The following is a 23,570-nucleotide window of genomic DNA, read 5'->3' as shown; positions in this document are numbered from 1 at the left end:
CTCAGAAATCTACCTGCCTCTGCCTCCCAAGTGCTGGGATTAAAGGTGTGCGCCACCACCGCCTGGCTATAGCCCCAATTATTAAGTCTTTGCCTTCAAGAACCTATAATTATTCTGTGACATCAATTGCCCGTTTCTAACAATTTTTGATTTATTTTGGAAGTGACAAGTTAACTGTATCTTACAGAATGAGATTATATTTTAGACATTGATACTAATGATAAATAATTTCAAGCATCACTTTATAATCCAGTTTTCTTAAATATATAATATATGTAAATGACTTTTATTAGTGTTTCTGTTTCATCTTAATGCTATTTATCATTGATGTATAATTAGAACATTTTATTAATTAGACAAGTTTTGAACTTGGTGTTTACTGCCTCATCAAGGCTGACTGCTGAGAGTGCAACCACGTGCCATCATGACCAGCTTATTTAGCATCTTAATATAGCTATGTGACTTGTGTCTTATCATTTATATCACATTGTTTTGTTTTTTTGCCTTTTAGGATCGAAAGTTAACAAAATCTGAAAGGCAGAGATTCAAAGAAGAGGCCGAAATGTTAAAGGGTCTTCAACATCCCAACATTGTTCGATTCTATGATTCCTGGGAATCCACAGTAAAAGGGAAAAAATGCATTGTTTTAGTGACTGAACTAATGACATCTGGAACACTTAAGACGTAAGTCAATCAATATTTTCCAGAAAAATCTCTTGATTTAGATTTACTTTTGTTGTTGTTTAGTCTACTATGACAGAAATGATCCTTTCAACCTTTATTATACAATGTGTTTTTCCTACCCACAAAATCCTCCTATATATAAAATAATATGGTGATTATTTATTGGTAACTATTGTAATGAGTTTGTTACTGAATAAATCTAGTTAATTTTAAGTCATATTGATTGGTATTTCTAAAATTGAGCAGTTTAGGGATTAGAAATCAATGTCAAGGTTGCCCTCTACTGGTTAAAATGAGATTAACAGGTAATTGTTAACCACTAGACATGGATGCTGAAAACTGAACTCAGGTCCTCTACAAGCACTTTTAACTGCTGTGTCATTTCTCTTGGATGATGATGATGGATATAATGATTCATTTAGACTCCTTATTCATATACCTGCTTCTTCTACTAGACTTTACTTTGTAGCATAGTGTGTGAAACTTGAAAAATACTTGAAGAAAGTTGTGTGGTAGTTGTGTGTCTATCTATATCTTGAAATTCTTTTCAATTGTACAGATACGTACTTGCTTGTCAGCTGTCTGTCAGGCCTATCTATGTAAGAGCACATTACAATCGTTTTACTTGTGTCTTGCTTGCTTATTTATTTGTTTTATAAAGTCATAATTGTGGAGCTGGAGCAAAAGCTCAGTGTTTAGGAGCACTTGTTGCTTTTGCAGAGGACTCATATCTGATTCCCAGCTCTCATGTGGTAGTTTACGAACATCTATACTCCCAGTTTCAGGGATCTGACACCTTCTGACTTCTGTGGACACCAAGTTTACATGTGGTACACACATAGATACACAGGCAAAAACATACATAAAATTAATTAATTAAGTAGATTAATTAATTAATCTACTAAAGTTTTCATGATTGGTTTTTTTAATTCATGTGTAAATGTGCATATCTTGAGTGTATGTTATATGTATGGGAGTCTTTGCGGGGGGAGAGGGCTACAGATTCCTTAGAGCTGAAGCTACAAGCTGTAGTGGGCTGTTTCATTATGGTTGCTAGAAGCAAAAATCCTAAACAAAGAAACAAATAAATGTAAAATGTAATGAAAATGTTAAAAAAATAAAGTAAGAGCTGGATATTGTGATGCACACCTTTAATGCCAGAACCATAGGAGACGGAGTCTTTTTATGAAGCCTTGGCTGACTTGGAACTTGATATGGAACCCCAGATGAGCCTAGAATTAAGCAGTTCTTGTGCTTCTATCTCCAGAGTGCTAGAATTAGATACTATGTTATGTAGTATAGTTTATTTGCTTAAGAAGAGGAGGAGGAGGAGGAAGAGGAGGAAGAAGAAAGGTAAAAAAAAGGAAAAGAGAAGAAGAAACAACAACTATATTAGAGTATAACTCAATTGGTTCTTACCTAGTATGCATAAATACAAAATCCTGGGTTCATTCAGTCATACCACATAAACTGGGTGTGTTGGTATATAGCTGAACTCTCAGTTCTTCAGAGGTTGCAAAAAGTGCAAGCAAGTTCATCTTCAGGTACTTAGCAAGTTTGAGGCCAGTCCAGGCTACATGAGACACTATCTTAAAACAAACAAATGAAAACTATATTGAAAGTCTACTGTGATGTCCATATGCAGTCTTAACACTTGGGAGATGTAGGCAGAATCAGGAGTTCAAGGCCAGGCCCAGTTACATAGTGAGTTAAAGGCCAACTAAATAAGACCTGTTCAAACAAAATAGAACTATAGAGAAACAATTAGGGTACAAGAAAAGGGTTGCATGTGAACTGGCTGATCTCTACCTGTAAAATGCAATGTGGAATATAACATTAGTTGTTTTAGTATATATCCAGGCATCAGTGGAAAAGGTTAATCCCCAATAAAAAAATAAAGAGAAGATACGTCACTGTTACATCAGATATGGTGTTTGAGGAAGTGGATACTAGTTTTCTATTCATGAAGTGACAGCTGGCAGAGAAAAGGATTAGAATTTAACTCATGTTAAAAAATGTAATTGTCCATAAAAGGCTAAATAAAGTTAGCACTCCAACCAGTGAAAACTACAAAAAGCAGCCGGGCAGTGGTGGCACACACCTTTAATCCCAGCACTTGAGAGGCAGAGGCAGGTGGATTTCTGAGTTCGAGGCCAGCCTGGTCTCCAGAGTGAGTTCCAGGACAGCCAGGGCTCCTCAGAGAAACCATGCCTCGAAAAACAGCAACAACAAAAACAAAAAAACCAAAAAGCTTTGGCCCTTTGGATGAAAGTAAAGTTTCTGAAAAATACTGCTTTCCTCTTTGCCCCATTTCCCTTTCCAAGTTGCTATCAATGCCTGTACTTTGTATTCATCTTTATGATTTTCTCATGTACAATAATAAATTAATAATATATATATTCTCTATAATATAAATTATGCTGCCTAGCTAGTGCAGGAAACCCAAGCCAGAAGACATGCTATAAGTGAACCCAAATGAAATTTCCATGGACATTTTCATAGTTCATTGATGGTCACATTATATACAGATAAGTTTTCAAAGATAGTTTGAATGAGGATGACTCCTACAGGCTCATGCACTTGAATACTTTGTTCTCAGTTGATGGAACTATTTGGGAAAGATTAGAGGTGTAGTCTTGTTGGGAGAGGGACCAGGCCTTGAGTTGGACTCCTAGTCTTTTTTGTCTGATAACTGTGGATCAGGATGTAAAGCTCTCAGATGTGTCTGGGCACCATCATGAACTCTAACTCTCTGAAACTGTAAGCCCAATTAAATACATTTTAATATGTTGCCTTGGTGATGGTATTTTGTTATGGCAAGAGAAAAGTAACTAGACAGATGTTTTCACAGTTCAATAATGAACCCACTAAAAAACTATGAAGACAACAATCAGAAATTAATATTGGAGCAGTTAAAGATAACTGGGGGCAATTCTGAAAATAATATATATTAAATATTTATTGAAAGATGAAAGTGAATATGCAAACAGTTATATGAAGGGGGATTGAGAATAAATAGTAGAAGACTTAAGGAAGAAATGGGGCTCTATCCTGAAAATGACAGGCACAATTGAACAAGATTTGCCTAAGAACAAATTATTAAAATTTCATAAAATCCTGCCCCTGGTACATTCCTTTATATCTCAGTATTCAGGAGGCAGAGACAGGCAGGTCTCCACGAGGCCAGTCTGTTCTATCTAATAGATTCCAGAGCATCCAGGGACACTTAGTAAGACTGTCTCAAAAAAAAAAAAAATCATTCTTTGACAATTTCATATATGAATGTTGTATATTCTGATTATCCTTTCATCCCTCCAATATCTTCTCAATTCCTACTACTCCCCTTTCTCCTCACAAGTCTTTCCCCCACATTCATGCCTTTTTTTGTTTTATGACTTATTGAGTTTAACCCATGTGAATGTAAGTTTAGAATTGTCTTTTGGAGCCTGGTTGGTACAAAATTGAAGAAAGTGACATGTCCTCCCCCATAATCAGTAACCAGTAGTTCAGTAGGGTGGGGTGGGGTTGGTGGTGTATGTAGGACCCTGTGAAGCTCTGTTAACCTATTCATGATTGACTGTTGACAGGCCCAATCTTATACAGGCAGATGCAAGCTTCTGTGAGATGGTGAAGTCATTCCTGGAAAATAGCATTCTATAGTTACGTTTGTTGTTGTTGGGTGTTTGTTTACTTTTTGTTGTTTTTTTGAGACAAGTTTTCTCTCTGTAGTCCTAGCTGTCCTGAAACTCACTCTATAGACTAGGGTGACCTCAAACTCAGATATCTACTTGCCTCTGCCTCTTGAGTGCTGGGATTAAAGCCATGTGCCACCACTGCCGGGCCATCCCATAGTTATTATTACTATCTTTGGATCTTAAAGTAAGTTTTCTGTCCCAATTCCACAAGTTCCCTAAGATTTAGAAAGGTTGTTACAAGATTTTGTTCAAAGTCAAACACTCAGCTATCACTTACTCTCACCAACTTGAGCAGCTATGAGTCTCTGCATTTACATTCATTACATTCACTACAAAGAGAACATTCTCTAATTATGGCTAAGAAAAGCATTTGTCTATGTGTATAAATTTAAACATTTAGAAGGCAGTTTGCTATGTTAGTTTTGCTCAACAGTACTAAGTTCTTATCAGTGAGTGGTTCTCAACCTGTGGGACAACCCCCACAGGAGTCAAATATCAGATATTTACATTACAATTCATAGCAGTCGTAAAATTAAAGTTATGAAATGGCAATGAAATAATTTTATAGTTGCAGTCACCACAACATGAAGAACTGTTCTAAAGGGTCACAGCATTAGGAAGGTTGAGAACCACTGCTTTAGATCCTAAAACCTCCCAGCCATGAGTTTTTGATCAGGTCTACAGTACTAGGTATAGAGTTCTCTAATATATAGAAAACATCGTTTAACAGCAGTCTTCCACTACCTCTGGCTCTTATAATCTCTCATCCCCTCTTTGGCAATGATCCTTGAGCCACAGAGGGAGAAGGTGTGACATAGATGTTCCGTTTAGGGATGAGCAGTCTGTAAGCTCTGATTCTCTGTACATGTTTACTAATTGTTAGTCTCTAAATTCATCACCTGCTGCAAAAAAGAAGCTTCTCATGAGGTTTGAGAGATGTACTAGTATATAGGTACAATGATAAGCCACTAGGAGTCACTCTAGTGCTATGTCTGTTTCACAGAATAATAGTAGTTGGGCTACTTCCTCTACTACTAGGCATAGTAATAGCAGACATGGGTACTGTCTTAAATTCAGTCATAAAGTAGTAGTAGTAGTTGCTTACTCCTGTAACATTTTTGTCAATATTGTATCAATGGCATTTCTTGCTAGGCCAGTTCTTATCGTAGCTCACATGGGTTCTAAGCTGAGTGGGACTGTTAATTGCTATAGTGTACAAAGTACTTTCCAACACTATGAAAGTTTATCAGTAGGGATGAAATTTCCAGCTTGATTTTTCTCCATGTCATCTATGTGGTATCCTCAGCAGTAGGGGCTTGCCATCAATTTCTAGAGGGTAACCAACAATAAAAATAGGCTGTAATGTTAGGAGTCTATGGTACCCCTGGTACTGATCATTTTTGTTTGTTTCGTTAGTTTTGTTCTTAATAATATTTTTATTAACTCTTAGAGAACAGTATATCTTGATTATATATTGACCCCCCCTCTCCCCAAAATCCATTTTTGAGGATTAAAAGTAATTAGGGGTCTGGAGAAATTGTTCAAGAGTTAAGAACACCAGGTTCTCTTGCTTAGAACCCTGGTTCAAGTCCCAGCATGCTCACAACTGTCTGTCCTTTGACTCTAGTCTTAGAGGTTCAGACTTCTACTTCTGGCCAGTGTGGATACTAGGCACACACTTGGTGCACAGATAAACTTGTAGTCAAAGCATCCACTGCCTTTGCTATTAGGCTTATTTAATTGCTACATCCAAATGTAGAATTTTATTTTAGTTTTACTCTTAGATTTTTGATTCAGATCTGGTGTAGGATTTCTAAATAAATGATTACTGTAAAGATTTTATTTATATCTCACCTCTTCACTAATTTAGCACTAATATTGTACAAATTCATTTAAAACACATTTCCTAGCTAACACTTGTTTTTATACTGTGATTTTTATATTTGATAAATGTACATTTTATACAAATACAGATTTTTTTCCTATTAACTAGTTGCATTTAATTTAAAAATAATAATATGAAAATATATGATTTTCCTTCCTTCACCCTGCATATGTACACATAAAATGCACATCAGGATGCAATTCCCAAACGGTATCTTCTTTACAGTGGTAGATATTGTCAGAGACTTTTGTGCCGTTCTTCTTTTTTCTTTTTCTTTTTTTTTTTTTTAAGACTTGTTTGTTTATTTTATGTATGTGAGTACACTGTCACTCTTTTAAGACACATCAGAAGAGGGCATCAGATCTCTTTTTTTAAAGATTTGTTTATTTATTTTATGTATGTGAGTACACTGTCACTCTCTTAAGACACATCAGAAGAGGGATTGGATCCCCTTACAGATGGTTGTAAGCTACCATGTGGTTGCTGGGAACTGAACTCAGGACCTCTGGAAGAGCAGTCAGTGCTCTTAACCCCTGAGCCATCTCGCCAATGTTCATGTTAATTGCCTTGTAGATTCTGTTGCATATGTACAAATTTCATTAGTTACCTGGAGACTTGGGACAAAAAATATATAGAACTGAGGACTCTTTTTCTGTGACTACTTTCTGGAATTTCTCCCTTCCCTTCTTAAATATTTTATTTCTTGAGGTTATAATATAATTATATCAACTCTCCACTCCCTTTCTTTCCTCTTAGCCCTCCCATGGTACCTGCTCCTGCTCCCCTTGGCTCTCTTTCAGATTGATTCCTGTTCTCCAGTTTATCAATTGTTATGAATGTGTATATATATATGTATATATATACATATATATTTCTTTTTTTTTAAGATTTATTTATTTATTATATGTAAGTACACTGTAGCTGTCTTCAGACACCCCAGAAGAGGGCGTCAGATCTTGTTACGGATGGTTGTGAGCCACCATGTGGTTGCTGGGATTTGAACTCAGGATCTTTGGAAGAGCAGTCAGTGCTCTTAACCACTGAGCCATCTCTCCAGCCCCTATATTTCTAAATATATAAATACCCATTTAGTCTGTATAATGTTACTTGTATATGTTTTCAAGGCTGACCATTTTGTAATATTGGTGTGCTTTTTCCAGGGAAAGACTGATTTTTCTACTCTCAATAGTCCTTCCATTTTAGCATGTCTATTGATGTTGTCTTTGTTCAGGTGATGTTTAAGCGGAGTTGTAGATGTGTCAGTTATATCTGGGCTCTACAACTCTGCATTTTGAGCAGTTTTGTTGTCATCTGCTACTAAGAGAACTTTCCTCATTTTAGGATAATAACCACACTTATCTAGGATTATGTTGGTATAGTAAAGTGGAAGTTGTAGATTCTTCAAGGTCTAAAACTTCATTAGTCCTAGGTAGTTAGTTGTCTAGATTTCTTGTACTAGGCATGAGGGTGTGGTTTCTCTCTGTTAAGCTGGTCTCCTTCTTTTCTTTTTAAAGTGTACTTTATTATTATGGGTAGAGAGGGGGAGAGATGGGTGGAAAGGAGAGAGTCTGTGCTAGTATAGACATGTGCCATGACACAAGTATAAAGGTAGAAAGACTAAATCCAGAATTCATTTCTTTCAAATCACCATGAATTCCAGAAATCAAACTTAAGTCATTATTCGTGTGCAGCAGGTCACCTACTCTTCTCCTTTTCCGTTTTTTTAAAGTGTGTGTATGTGTGTGTGTGTGTGTGCGCGCGCGCATGTGTGTGTGCACATACAGGTGCCATATGCAGGTGCCCAGAGAAGCCAGAACAAGGTGTTAGATTCCCTGGAGCTGGAGTTAAAGGTAGTTATGAGCCATTTGGCATGAATGCTGGGAAATGAACATAGATAGGTCTTTTGGAAAACTACAAGTGTTCTTAACCACTGAAGCATCTCTCTACCCTGTCCCCTTCGCACTGCAGTCATAGAACTGTTATTTATTATACCATGCCCCCAAATTGTTCCATTTATTCCATAGGACCTTTTAAAAAATTATTATATTTACTTAGGTGTATGTGCACATACAAATATCATAGCATGAATATGGAGGTCAAAGAACACTTAAGGGAGTCCATTATCTCTTTATCCCATGAGAGCCATGGAGTTTGTCATCAAGTATGGCAGCAAGTACCTTTACCCACTGAGCAGGAGAGTATGAAGATCTGAATCCATTCTTCATAAAACCACATTAAAAAAAAGCAAGGTATACTTACCTGTGCCTGTGAGCCCAGTGAGCCCAGCAGTGGTCCTTAGGGCTTCCTAGTCAGTCTACTAGCCTATTTGATAAGTTCCAGATCAATTAAAGACCCTGGCTTAAAAGACAAGGTAGATGGAAGGATATTCGAAGTTGACCTCTCTTTCCACATATACATGTATGCATGCATACATACATAGAGGCTGTTTACACATTGCTTTCCCTTTATATTCTCATGTGAAATCACCTCTACTTCAACTGGTTTTGTTCTCTAGCTCCTTTCAATTATGCATGCCTGCATGCATGTGTGTGTCTGTGTAATTAGAAAAAAAAACTTAGGTGGTGCATTCCTTTAACCCTTATACTCAGGAGGCAGAGGCAAGCAGTTCTTCGAGTTTTAGGCCAGCTTGGTCTACAGAGAGAGTTCCAGGACAGTCAAGGCTATACAGATAAAATCCATCTCAAAAACTAATAAAATCCAGAACCAAACCAAAAAAACCAAAAAACCCTTCTAAATCAAAATTGTTGTGTGTGTGTGTATGTGTGTATGTGTGTATGTATGTATGTATGTGTGCGCACACAACATGCACAACACATAAATTGTGCACACAAGTAGTAAGATTACACTTGCAGGAGTTGGTTCTGTCCTTTTCTTTACTTAGTAAGCCATTTTGCCAGGCTATTGCAGACACACACACACACACACACACACACACACACACACCAATTTTGATTTGTTTTAACCAGTTTTTGAATATATTTGTGACTAGTAGGAGCTACTCCATTATTTACTGAAGCAAAATTCTGCTTTTTAGTTATGTCAACAGTAAACTAATTTTAAAGAATACATTTTTTGTTATAAAAGTGTTTTTGGCCGGGCAGTGGTGGCACACACCTTTAATCCCAGCACTTGGGAGGCAGAGGCAGGCAGATTTCTGAGTTCGAGGCCAGCCTGGTCTACAGAGTGAGTTCCAGGACAGTCAGGCTCCTCAGAGAAATCCTGTCTCGAAAACAAACAAACAAAAAAAGAGTTCAAGATCATCCTTAGTTATATAGAAAGTTTGTAGTCAGCCTGGGTTACACAAGACCATTTCTCAACAACCAGCCAATCAACATAAAAGGTTACAGAGGTAGAAAAATTGCAAGTTTGAAGCTGGCCTGGGCTACATAGTTAGATCCTTTGAAAACAAATTACTAGCCAGAGAGGTGGTTAAGATCACAGGTATGAAGACAGATCCCAGCAGCCAGGTAAGAAGCCAAGCAGCCGGCAAGCACCTGTAATTTCAGCTCCAGATTTCCCTGTCTCTTCTGACTTCCATACGTGCACAGGTGCATGTTCTTCCCTACCCCGTATGTATGTGAATATGTATATATAAAGTGCTTTTTTTTAAAGTTCATTTTTCTTGTCTTTTGATAGAATTTAATTTTAAAATTCTCAGTCCCTTAAACTTATATTGAGGTTCAGTATTCCAAATTTGATATTCCTATCTTTGGTATGTTAGAATTTAATTGGTTCTTCAAAGCAGAATCTCATATCATTGATAACCTGTTTGGTTTACTTTGCTTTTTCCAGGTATTTAAAAAGGTTTAAAGTGATGAAAATCAAAGTTTTAAGAAGCTGGTGTCGGCAAATCCTTAAAGGGCTTCAATTTCTACACACACGAACTCCACCAATTATTCACCGGGATCTTAAATGTGACAACATCTTTATCACTGGCCCTACTGGCTCAGTCAAGATTGGAGACCTTGGTCTGGCAACTCTAAAGCGGGCTTCTTTTGCCAAGAGTGTGATAGGTATGTTTCCAGTGTGCTTTTGGAACCAGTTTGGCCTTTTGACGTAGCTTTTCTTTAGAAACCTGACCCTATCATATCTTTTCTGACATGAAATAGACCTTTAGGAATTCATAGCTTGAACCTAGTGATCAAGTCTACTTAAATATGAAATGAGAGATTTTTTAAATATTAAGCTTCTAAAATCATTTTGAAGATTATTGATGTTTTTATAAAGTTACATGGAGAGAAGTAAGATGAACTTCATTGATAACAATATCTTGTTATTTTTACTGAGTCATCCTGATAATACTTAGTATTTTACATTTTATTTATACAGTAGGAGCAACGTGTTGCTTTTCTTATCTAATAAATGGAATTTATATGTTTATATGAACATTGGGTATACGTTCAAGAATACCTACTATAAAAACTTGATTTGAAAATTAGAATATACGGGAAGGTACACTGAAAGGCTAGTCTCATCAATTTCCTTTATTCCCACCTTTTGGAATGATCGATATATCTAAATTAGGTTTCCCAGCTTTAGTTCTCTGTATGTCTGGCTCTAGACAGTCGTGTAGACATATTGTAGAATTATTTCATAGAAATCCTGAGTTCTACCACAATATAGTAGTCGCATACTCTATTTACTCCTAATTGTTGTCACCAGAATGTTTCCAGACATGGCTGTCAGTAGAGCAAAATTAACTCTATTGGGAATCATTAAGTAGTCCAAAGAATATGAATGACCTTTCAGACTTTTTGATGGTATATTAGAGTCACAGCTGGGGAAAAAATAATGGCTGTTTGATAAAGTTTAGCCCTCTGAAGCTTAAGAATTTGCAGTTCACATTCTATTCTGCTCTCCAATAGGGTATAATATCAAAAGCCCATTCATTAATAGATGGGCCAGAATCGTAAGTACTGATAAGAACATCATGACACACCAGTCATTTGTATTTCTTTATTTAAAGACCAAAACAAAAACAATGTTCTCATTGGAATATTGTGTAGTTAGGATTTCTAATGCTGTTTATATGTATTCACATAAAATATATTATGTGAGTTTTTCCTATTAATATAAATAGGAAAAATATATTTGAGCTAAATTGCCATTTTGTTTTCTTCATAGGGAGCATTTAATTGTCTGTGACATCTTAAAATCATGGGTCCAACAGTTTTTTTTTAACCTCTTGTTTGTTAAATCATACTGTGCATTCTTATTCTTGGAACTGAAGTTAAAGATTCTGAAATCATTGTAAAATCTAATTTTGTAGTACTATACATATACATATTATGCTTACAAATCAATCTGTATTTGAGTTCTATATTTGTATGTATATTTGTTTTTCACCTGTAGGATGCCCCTTACTATATATCTCCTATATCTGTACTAGGCTTATTTGTGTACTGTAGGTGGGAGGGTAAGTATATGAAGAAAAGGCACTGGTGAGTTGCCTTTACAGATGATTATATTTTGTTATCTTTTAAAAACACTGAATACAGAGGTTTTTTTTGTTTTGTTTTTCTGCAAGCCTTCCTTAAAAAGTAACATTAAGGCAAGAGACTAGTTGTGAATACTCTTCTAACAAGTATCCCACTGAACTGATCGCCTTTAATCCCAGTACTCAGGAGGCAGAGGCAGGTGGATACTGGTCTACAGAGTGAGTTCCAGGGCAGCCATGGCTACACAGAGAAGCCCTGTCTTGGAGGAAAAATGATTAGTATTATGGCAGTGAAACTATGATAGATAGTTAATACAGAAATATCCAGTTTCAGTGGGATCTGAAGCATGAGTTTGAGGCCAGCTTGGTCTACAGAGTTGAGTCTAGGACATCCAAGGCTATAACAGAGAAACCTTGTCTTGCCCACCCCCACCCCGACCCCCCAAAAAGGGAGAATATAGACAACTGCCATACAGTAGAGGGCAGACAAGTATTTGATCTTTTTTCATTACTATCTTACACAGTATCCGTGTATCCATTTTGTTCCCTGCTAGGTTTTTATTTGTATTTTATTACCCTTCCCTTCTATCTCTTAGCCAAAGTTCCATGTTAATAATGGGTACACAACAGTATAAGCAATCATGTACTTGACTATGTTCAGTGTGTTTTTAAAGGCCTTAGAGTAGAAAATCTTCTGTAGGATATTTGATGGAACAGGCTAAGAAGCTTTCTGTCTTCTTTTCCCTGTTCTTTTTTATTCCCTTCTATTTTTTTCTCTTTTGTTTCTTGAACCCTCTGGTAAGGAAGTTATTGGCCATATTGAGTGTGACTCATTCTTTTAATTTAAGGCACCCCAGAGTTCATGGCTCCTGAGATGTATGAAGAGAAATATGATGAATCCGTTGATGTTTATGCTTTTGGGATGTGTATGCTTGAAATGGCTACGTCTGAATATCCATACTCAGAGTGCCAAAATGCTGCGCAGATCTACCGTCGAGTGACCAGTGTAAGTCCTCACCTAATTGTTGATGACATTGAGTTGTATCTTAAAAAAATCAAGCTGGATGTTATCCGCTTATACAAAAGGCCACTACAACAGAAAGCTAAAGCTGTTAGGTTGAGTGTTTGCTGAGTTATGTGCAATGAGAACAAAGATAAGCTATCAGTTTATCTACCTTCCTTGCCTTCACTTAAACCTTTTTCTTGACGTGCATTTTGTTTGAAATGTATTTTAATATCTAAATTCTTAATTATGATATGTGGTGGTGTCTTGCTATATATTATGTGTTTAAAAGGAGAGTTCAATTGTAGACTTTTGAAAGCATTAAGAAAGTTAGTATTGGCAGGCAGTGGTGGTACACACCGTTAATCCCAGCACTTGGGAGCCAGAGGCAGGTGGATTTCTGAGTTCAAGGCCAGCCTGGTCTACGGAGTGAGTGAGTTCCAGGACAGCCACAGCTACGCAGAGAAGCCCTGTCTCAGAAAAAACAAAATTATTAGTATTATGGCAGTGAAACTGTGATAGATAATTAATACAGAAATATCCAGTTTCTGTGGGATCTGAAGCACGATGGGCATAAAAAAGGAAAAGGTTTGGCTTTAGGTATTTGTTTGTTGTTTTTCCCTTTTCAGAGAAAGTGTTACATATCATGGTGGATTTAGGAGACAAAATAACAGGTTCACTTTCCTGTTGAAGTTAGTTATTGCTGTGTTCTTTTAAGTCATCTATCTATATTTTGTTTTGTTCTCTGTTAAAAAAGCAAAATGTCCTTCTTCCCTTACAGATTATTTTAGTACTAGTAGTAGGTCTGTTTGTTTCTGTAAAATATAAACAGTTTTCTCAGGTATGTAACCTGAAAGATGGCCTTTAAATGATGATAAAACCTTGAAATTCCGTAGTATCTATGGAATGCTGTGCTTCTTGGAAAGTAATATTCATTAGAAAGTAATACCAAGTCTTAAGAATTCCTGTTGAGTGTTAATAAACTATTATATAATAATTTTATTGTTAGTAAATATGTGTATGTTGGTATAAAAGAACACATTTTCTTTTTAAGGTTTATTTATTTAATGTATATGAGTACCCCTTTGTTCTCCCCTCAGACCCATCAGAAGAGGGTACTGCATCCCATTACAGATGGTTGTGAGCCACCATGTGGTTGCTGGGAATTGAACTCAGGACCTCTGGAAGAGCAGTCAATGCTCTTAACAGCTGAGCCATCTCTCCAGCCCCTAAAAGAACCCTTTCTTATGACCTAATTTATTTAGACTGTAAGTTATTAATCTGTGGTTAATTTTATTTAGTATCCTTTCACTTATCTGTGTATGATTTACAAATGAATTATCAGCTGTCACCAACCAATATATTATGGTCTTAAGAATATATCAAGTAAAAAAGTTGCAACTTTTATGGAGCTTATTTATCTTCACATGTGGGACAAGGGGATTACTCTTAAAGCAGGATCTTAGTTACTTTCCTATTACTGTGTCAAGAAACACCATGTACAAGGCAAAAGAAAATATTCAATGAGTTTATGGTTTCAGAGAGTTAAGAGTCCATGGTGCTGGAGTGACATCAGTAACAGGCGAGAGCTCAGGTGTAGATTCACAAAAAGGGGACTTGTAGAGGCACACTGAAAAGCCTGCTTCCATTGACCTTCTCCATCAAGGCCACACCTCTAATTCTTCCCAAACAATTCCACCTACCAGGAACAAAAGAATGCAAACATTTACACCTAAAAGATCCAATCTTATTCAAACCATTATAAATACTTACAAGATTCTTGTTTAAAATAAATGGTAGATAAAAACTGAAACAAGCTGATTAAGGTTCATTATTGTGACCCAGCCATATACTCATTCTTGTTGTCTGAAATGTATGATTATATACCAAAGCAATCTGATTTTTACTTGAAGTAACGGAACTTGATGAAGTAGTGCAAGACTTCAATCATAGCTCTTTTACAGTGAGACAGGTGAATCTGTAAGTTTCAGGCCAGTCTAATCATCAGAGTAAGACTCTGACTTGAGAACAAAACAAAAAAATCAAATAAGTAGTGAGGCAGAAAAATAAAAGCTAAGATAACTAAATTTGGAGGAAAAAATAGGCCAAAGTATTGCTGGTTTTCCCAATTGAATATAGACATCAACATTTTATAAAAATTGTAAGAAAATCACTTTTGAGCCTTAATTTACTCATATGAATGTGATAGTGATATTAATGATGGCTAGAATTTTACAATTTTTGGGGTATGAGTATTTTATCTCATGTGTGTGTTTGTACCATGTGTATGTCTTGTGCCTAAGGAGGCTTCTAATTCCCTGAAACAGTTACAGATAGTTGAAAAATGAATATGTGGGTGATGGGAATCGAAACCAGGTTCTTTAGAAGAGCAACAAGTTCTCTTAACAGTGGAGTCTCTCTAGTTGCTCAAGATTGAGAGACTAGTCGTAGCAGTTAGCTTATTTAAGTTTAGTGAGGTTAAACTGATTTCTTTGAATAAACTATTTATACAAAATTTCTTTTTCCGGCCGGGTGGTGGTGGCGCACGCCTTTAATCCCAGCACTTGGGAGGCAGAGGCAGGAGGATTTCTGAGTTCGAGGCCAGCCTGGTCTACAGAGGGAGTTCCAGGACAGCCAGGGCTACACAGAGAAACCCTGTCTCGAAAAACAAAAACAAACAAAAAAAAAAACCAAAATTTCTTTTTCCAAACTGCTACTACTTCATTCCCAAGTCTTTTCAATAAATTAGTAAATATGACAAACTGTTATATACAGATGTCTGTCTGGCTATGTAATCAAGTGATAGGCTTTTGGTAGTCTTTAAAGGTCACTTGGAATAGATATTCTGATGTTTTCTGCTATTTTTCTTAAATCTTAGAGAATCTTTGAAAGTTTGATGTATTGATTGATATTTTATATATATATGTATATCCATATGTATGTATATATGTATGTACATATTTGTGTACCAGGTCAAGAGACTTAATAAGGAATTTTTTTGCATAATAAATAATGAGTTATTCTATATGTATACAACTTTCTGAATAGTTATATATAGGAAATCATGTGTGATCTTTTGTGACTAGCTCCTTTCAGTATCTTTTTAAGTTTCATGTAGTAAGTTCATATCTTCATTTCTTTTTGAGGGTTATAATATTTATAATGGAACCACTCTGAGCGTTGTACATAGTAGGTAGGTGATCTACCACTTAGGTATACCCTGTACCTTTCACTACGTTTAGAGAAGATATTTCATTGTGTATATACAATGTAGTTTGTTTAGCATTCATGTTTTGGCAGAATTTTGAATAGATCTGCCGTGAATGTTCATGTACAAGAATTTGATTGGACACCTGTACATCTGTTATTTAATTTCTGGTCTTTATGTAAGTATACCAATTACACAACCATTTAATTCACTTGTTTTCCATGTGACTGTTATCATTTTACAGTGTTTCTCTGTGTAGTCAGCTGTTCTAGAACTCACTCTGTAGACCTGATAGGCTTCAAACTCAGAGATCTGCCTTCTTCTGCTTCCCTGGTGCTGGGATTAAAGGCACACATTTTTGACCATATCACTATTGAGAGGGTTCTATTCATTTTGTTTTATTGCCAAGACTTGTTATTATCCAGCCTTAAATTTTTTTTTTCACTATGATTGCTTTGTTTTTTTTTCTGTGTATTAACTCTGAGTTTGACTTGTTATTTTTCTAAGATATTAAAATTTTAGAAAAGATTACAATTCACCATTGGGCTGTTTATTAGAGGAGGGGTTAGGGAAAAGGAGGCCAGAGGTCAGTCTAGGGCGCTGTTCCTCAGGTCCCATCCATCATCTATTTAAGACAGGATCAGTGACCTGCAACTTCCAAGTAGGCCAGACAGGCTGCTCAGCCAACATCAGGGATTTACCTAGATTTTTCTCTGCCACATAAAAGCACACTATTGTGCCCAAACTTTAATTGTATTTTAATTTATGCATTTATTTACTTTGAGTTTAAGACAAGGTCTCACTGTGCTTTGGCTGGCCAGGAACTTACTTTGTAGACCAGGCTGGCCTCAAACTCAAAGGGAGTCCCCCACCTCTGCCTCCTGAGTGCTGGGATCTTCGTGATTGTCTATTAATATATAGTAGCCTTTATTCTTTTCTATTTTTGGCTTGAAACCTCCTTTGTCATTTAGGAGTTTAGTTACTCCTATTTGTCATCTGATTCTGTTTGCTTAGAAATATTATTCTCTGTTCGTTTGCTTTGGGCCTTTGGCAGTTGGTGAGTTTTCACAGATAGGAAAGCAGTTGAGTCTTCTTTAAAACTCTTTTTATATTATTTGATACATTCAGAAAGTTAGGACCAGGAAATGTAAATAAATAAAATAACCATTTTTTTTTAAAAAAGAATGACATTTAAATAAAATAAGACTTTTCTGTTAATAGTATTCAGACTATTTATTTGTTATAGTGCTCAGTCTGTTTTCAATTGTCGAATAGATCTTTTTTTTCATGACAGGGTTTTTCTGTATAGCCCTAGCTGCCCTGGAGCTTACTCTGTAGACCAGGCTGGCCTCGAACTCAGAAATCTGCCTGCCTCTGCCTCCCAAGTGCTGGGATTAAAGGTGTGTGCCACCACCGTCCAGCGAATAGATTTTTTTTTTTTTAAAGTGAGCAAATATGGATACATGTAAACACTAAAGTATATAGTTTGGTTTCTGTTGCATTCTAAATGTATCCATCACTACTGATTCCATATTTCACCATTCTTCAAAAAAATCCCATATTTACTATCTCTCTTTTCTCTACCCACCAAACCAAAATTGATTTGCCTTTTTTGGGGGCATTTAATATCAATATTTTAGTTTTATTCACCTAGCATATTTCCAGTGTTCATTCACATGCTGACATGTATCAGTACTTCATTATTTTTTATAGTTAAATAATACCCCATTGTTTAATATTCAGCAGGTTTTGTTCATCCTTAGTTCTGTATTTTTTTCTCCTTTTATCATTAAACTGCTTGATTCCATTCCTGGAGAAGGATAAAAATCTTTTGAGCAGCTATAATAGAAATACCATAGACAAGTGGGTTTATAAACAACAGGTTTATTTATTTTATATACTTTATTTTTCAGTTCTAGAAGCTGAAAAGTTCAAAATAAAGGTGCCTTCAGTTTCAATATCTACTGGAGACCCATTCCTCATGCAGAAAGGGAAAAATCCCTTCAAACTACAGTACAGACTGTTGTGAGCTACCACATTGGGACTGGGAATCAAACCTTAGAAAAAGCATTAAGTGCTCTTAACTGCCCAGCAATCTCTCTAGAACTTGGGAGGCACAAATTTAATGCAAAAGAAACAAAGTAGTGATTTGGGGAGGTAATAGATATAAAAATCTTATTTTTGCCTTGCTTGAAATGTTAGGCTATTGGAGGAGTTAGAGTACAAACCACCTGTTCAAACAAATAAAAAAAAAAAACCCTAAACTTTGTTTCAGGAGCTCTTAGACACCAGTAATTTTTATAAACTACACTAGCCATTAGTAATTTTTATATCTTCCTAAAACATTATTGTGCCTAATGTACCTTTGTTTGTAACAACGTATCAATGTAGAGAGCTGTTCTCTTTTCTTCAGTTATATTTATTGCATTTCTCAACATAAATATATTTCATTTTATTTTTATATTTTTGTGCATTCATATGAAAAATGTTAATTCAATGTTGACTACTGAATATGTATTCTGGTGAGTGCTGATAATGCATTAATTTGAGCAGCTAGGATAAGACATAGTCTAAGTTCTAGTATGTAATGGTCCAGTTAATCGTAGAGCAAAAGGTAGAATTCAAGTATTTCATTGTCAAGTTCAGTGTTGCTTATACTACATGCTTTATACTGCACCTCTACTTACCCTTGTTTTCCCAGAGTAGGTCAGCCATACTGAGTACTTTTTCAGTGAATGCTTAAAACTTGTTTCTATTAATAACACTTTTTCAGTGTGGTGTAAGGCTTTAATCCCAGCATTTGGGAGGCAGAGGCAGGCAGATCTCTGGAGGCCAGTTTTTGGCACACTGTCTCAAAAACTGAGTCAAACTAATAAACAAAATATTATTTTTCATATGATGCTCCTTCTGCTATGAAAGACATTTTCTTTTGCCCTCAATAAACATCTTTCCCAAAATCTGACTCTAATAATGATATTAAAAGTTAATATTTTTCTCTTCACCACCCTTGTAAGTTCAGTCCGATGCATTTCTGTTCACTGTTACTTACTTCTTAATGCTTCTTCAACGGTACCTTAAGTCATATATAGTATACTGGTAAAAAGCAGCAATTAAAAAGTGTCTCTGTTCTTTCAGTACTTAGCATGCTTTATTTTCAAGAGACCAGAAAATTTCAGTATTGTTGAAATATGCCTAAATAAGAAAAGTATCTTTAAATACAGTTAGTTTTTATTCTATCTACTAAGTTTGGAATTAAAAATTGATACTCAGAATTAATTGAGGAAGTATGAAAAATTTTACAATTGTTTTTTAACATTCCCCCAAATGATACCTCAAATTGTCTCTTAAATTTAGAATTACAGAATAGTAACAGATAGCCTCTGAAAGACAAGAATGTTTAGGTAAAACTTGTAACACAAAATTTTCTTTTCACTTACAATCCAGATTTATAGGAGGATTTATTAAAAAAAATCATTTTAGCTAAATTTTTCTTTCTAACTGCTAGAAGATCATACAACATTTTTTCAACTTCAAACACTTTCTAATCACAAATTGGTGTCACTTGTTTCTGTAGAAAGGAGCAAACTGTAATCTGTTATATAAAAACTCGAAGGAATTTTACCCTAATGGCTTTAATTCTGTTTTTTCCATACAAGATGTTCAAGTCTTGGAATTCAAAGGCTAATGGAATCAGTGACAAAGTTAAATTACACAAACAAAGTAATTAAAAGTCCCCATTATTTTTAACTTGGTTGTTAAAGGGCTGGATTTAGCCAGATTCTTGTTGGTATGAACCATTAGTTTACAGGTATTTGAACATAGCATATATTTCCATTGGAAAACAAGCCTCTTCAAATGCCCTACCAAATTGAGTTGGCTCTATTAAAGGAAATTAGCTTGCCTCATGATTCCCTAAGGCTTATTACTTTGGATACTTGAGAGGCAAGGTATTGCTCCAACCTCAAATGCACTTATCCTTCATATAAATATTGATGCTGTGGTATATGCTTTTAATAGCATGCAAAGCTTGTATTGCTTTTCCTCCTCCACTGAAGATTGAACCTATGGCCAAGCACATACTAGACACATGTTCTACTGCTGAGCTATATTTCCATACCACCATTAAAAGTTTTACTTTGAGATAGTCTCACAGAGTTCTAAGTTCATCCTGTAATTCAATCAGGGCTTGAACTTTCAGTCCTACTACTTTAACCTCCTAAGTGCTGAATTAATACTCTTCCTTGAATTTCACTATCAAAAGCATAGATTTAAGATAAGTAGGTCAGATAATAAGTTTAGTATACAACTAGTGTGTGTATGTGTGTGTGCATGCTTGTGCATGTGTGCTCGCGCTCACTGAACAAGGATCACAGACATTTATGTAAGGCCCCAAAGTGTAGTTTGGGGATCTTATGTACAACCTTATGTTATCTATAGCTCATAAGGTTTTTTTTTTTTTTAAATCCTGAGACTTCTGTTTTGGTTTGTTTTCTTCCATTCCATGGTTGTCTTAAAGTTTTTTTTATTGTATTGTATTTTATTTATTTACTTTTATTTGTTTGGTTGGGGGTTTTGTTTGTTTTTTGCCCTGATTGCTTTGTATGTTTTTTTATTAGACAGGGTTGCTCTATATAGCCTTGGTTGTCCTGGAACTTGCTCTATAGACCAGGCTGGCTTCAAACTCAACAGAGATCTACCCTTGTCTGCCTCTGTCTGCCTCCCAAGTGCTGGGATTAAAGGCATGTACCACCATCTCTCAGCAACACCCATATCTTAAAGAAGCTTGGAAAAGACATTTTTTAAAAACTGCTTTGAGTTAGCTAAGCATATAGTCTTTTTTTTTTTTTTTTTTTTAAGATTTATTTATTTATTATATGTAAGTACTCTGTAGCTGTCTTCAGACGCACCAGATGAGGGCGTCAGATCTCATTATGGGTGGTTGTGAGCCACCATGTGGTTGCTGGGATTTGAACTCATGACCTTCCGAAGAGCAGTCGGTGCTCTTCCCCGCTGAGCCATCTCACCAGCCCAAGCATATAGTCTTAAACAATCTTCCTCATATGTGTAAGCTGAAAGAACTACTACATTTCTGCTCCCAATACCTGACATGTTAGACTACTTGCTTAGTAGGGACAAATGACTGAGCCAGAAATTACTGCTGCTTGAGAGAGCATGTTAGAGAATTAGAGCATTTCTAATCTTTAGAATAGAAGTTCTAAATTTTTAAATTGCATATATTATGTGTGTGGGGCACTGGTGTATCACAGCAACATCTTGTGGAAGTTAGAAATCAACTTTTAGAAGTCTGTTCTCACCTGGGATTCAATTTCATACCATTTCAAAGGATACAGCTTTATACTGATGCCACAAGCAGTATTTTCTCTACTATATTAATATTATGAAGAAAAGCTAAACAATAATTAAATTCAAAGTACCTTTTATTTGAACTCATGAGATTTTCTTTCCAGGAAATGTCTGTACATGTATAGGCTTTTAATAGGAAGGGGAAAAAAAAAGAAGGAAAGAAACCTTTACTGGTTTTGTGTAACAATTCATTTTTTTTTGTTTTGTTTTTAAACTATGCAGAAATGGAAGCAGTTTAATATCTCTTATTCCTACCCTTCCACACACAATGGGAGTTGAACTCAAGGCTTCAGCAAGCACTGACTGCACCACTGAACAATGATGTTCCCAGCTCTAATATTACCACATTTTCCATTGGGGAAACAGGAGCTATTTCTATTTTTCTGTGTGCATGAGTGTTTTGTCTGCATACCTGGTGCCCATGGAGGCCAGAAGAAGATATCAGATTCTCTGGAAATAGGAGTTACAGATGGTTGTGAGCTGCTGTGTGTGCTGGGTATCAAATCTGGGTCCTCTGGAAAAAAAGCTAGTGGAAGTATAAGTTAACTGGATAACTGCCAGTGATCATTCTTCTAAATTTGCTTTGTTGACTGAATTCAGTTTCTTACCCACTTTGAAATAAAGGCTAGTTTCAATACAATTGGCATGAAAGAGGTGTTTCAGTAGGTAGCTCTCTAGTGTTACACACAGGAAAGCCTCCAAGGTAAACTTCAAAGTCAAGGAGGCAGAGCTTTTAGATGCAGTAGGTGGAGCTTTAAGCAAATAAAAAAGTCAGTGCTTATTCAAGGATGTACTGCTTTTGTAGGAGAAGCAGAAGAAACTACTAGTAGCAAAATCCCTGTCTTTCAGGGTTTATACCCGCAGAGCCAATCTACATAGATTGTTGGCTGAGCAGAACAGTCTCAGAGTTGGGAAGCATGGCTATTGAACAAGAACTATGCTCCAACTTTGGTATTTGTCTTTCTTATGCTGTGGGCTAAGTTTTGCTATTTTATATTTCTATTTACTTTCCCCCTAGTTTTTAACTAAGCTCTAATAAGTCTGTTTTGCCTTTTCTGATGGATTTTATGAAGAAAGATTTTTGTTCAGTATTTGTTATTGTAAATTCTCATTGCTGCTGCTGTTCTCAAAAGGATTGTATAAATGAGGTAAGAATTTCCAGTCTTAAGGGTATCTTATAACCTTTCTAATGATGTATATAGGAAGTTTCACTTAAAATACTGAAATAATTTAATGATCTATAGTTTATTCTGTGCAAGGAAGTAAATTTTCTAAATTCAGAATCTTTAAGACAAGTTTTACTTTTATCAAGATATTAAATGTTACCCTAACTTCTGAAACTTACGCTTTTAAGAAGCAAGTACTGACAATTTAAAAACAATCTAAGATTGAACCTAAGAATTCTATACTATGACTCATTTCTGTGTTTCTAACAGATTAATTGGCAAACAAACAGAATTAAAGATCTCTCTCTCTCTCTGTATTTTTTTTTTAAATTCATTGGTGTTATGCTTACATGGATGTCTGTGTCAGGTATCAGAAGCCCTAGAACTGGAGTTACAGACAGTTATGAGCTGTCATGTGGCTGCTGGGAAATGAACCTGGGTCCTCTGGAAGAGCAGTCAGTGCTCTTAACCACTGAGCCATCTCTCTAGCACCTAAAGCTACGTATTTGATACTTTGGAGCCAAACATTATTTATTTTTTGTACTTTATATGTGTTACAGAAGTGACTGAGACAGGGTCACAGAATGAGCACATGTACAATTTTATATTACCTTGAAAGTATCTAGTGGTTAACCATAAATATTCAAGACATACTTAATATCATTTAAAGAAGAGAAATAAGCTACTCTTACACATTTGAAAGGGATGTATGTCTATCAAGACGATTGCCTATGAAAGCAAGGATACTTTCAGAACTAAATTGCCTGTTTGGAGGAGTAGAGTGAGAAAAGTGTGTGGCTTTATTGAATAAAGCTTAGTTTTTTCTTTAACAGTAACACAGTTTTTCTATCTTAGTAATGGTTTTCTATTTTCTAACCTTATTCAGGAAATACACTTCTTTTTACTAGTTGAAACAGATCAGAGTAAGGAAAGGGGGTTGCTTTTGTGGGGTTGTAAGACTTTTAAGTTAATCTTCGCCTTTGTTTGATATATACATGTTAAAAAGAAATATAAGATGAAATTAATATAAGAATATTTGTGCCGGGCAGTGGTGGTGCACGCCTTTAATCCCAGCACTTGGGAGGCAGAGACAGGCGGATTTCTGAG

The 23,570-nt window shown here is 35.8% G+C and overlaps 1 protein-coding gene across 13 annotated transcripts in view; it reads left to right on the top strand.

Moving 5' to 3' along the window:
• Positions 1 to 23,570, top strand: part of Wnk1 (WNK lysine deficient protein kinase 1) — a 116,678-nt gene that overhangs the window by 31,494 nt on the left and 61,614 nt on the right. For all 13 annotated transcript variants that reach the window (XM_031383211.1, XM_031383213.1, XM_031383212.1 and 10 more), the window contains exons 2-4: positions 512 to 684; positions 10,078 to 10,298; positions 12,571 to 12,728. In XM_031383211.1, coding sequence (XP_031239071.1) covers positions 512 to 684; positions 10,078 to 10,298; positions 12,571 to 12,728 — 552 coding nt within the window. The remainder of the gene's footprint in view (positions 1 to 511; positions 685 to 10,077; positions 10,299 to 12,570; positions 12,729 to 23,570) is intronic.

Source organism: Mastomys coucha, unplaced genomic scaffold (genome assembly GCF_008632895.1).
Source record: "Mastomys coucha isolate ucsf_1 unplaced genomic scaffold, UCSF_Mcou_1 pScaffold20, whole genome shotgun sequence".
Classification (NCBI taxonomy): Eukaryota; Metazoa; Chordata; class Mammalia; order Rodentia; family Muridae; genus Mastomys; species Mastomys coucha.
Note: the sequence above shows the minus strand (reverse complement) of the source record. Positions and strands in the feature narration are given on the sequence as shown.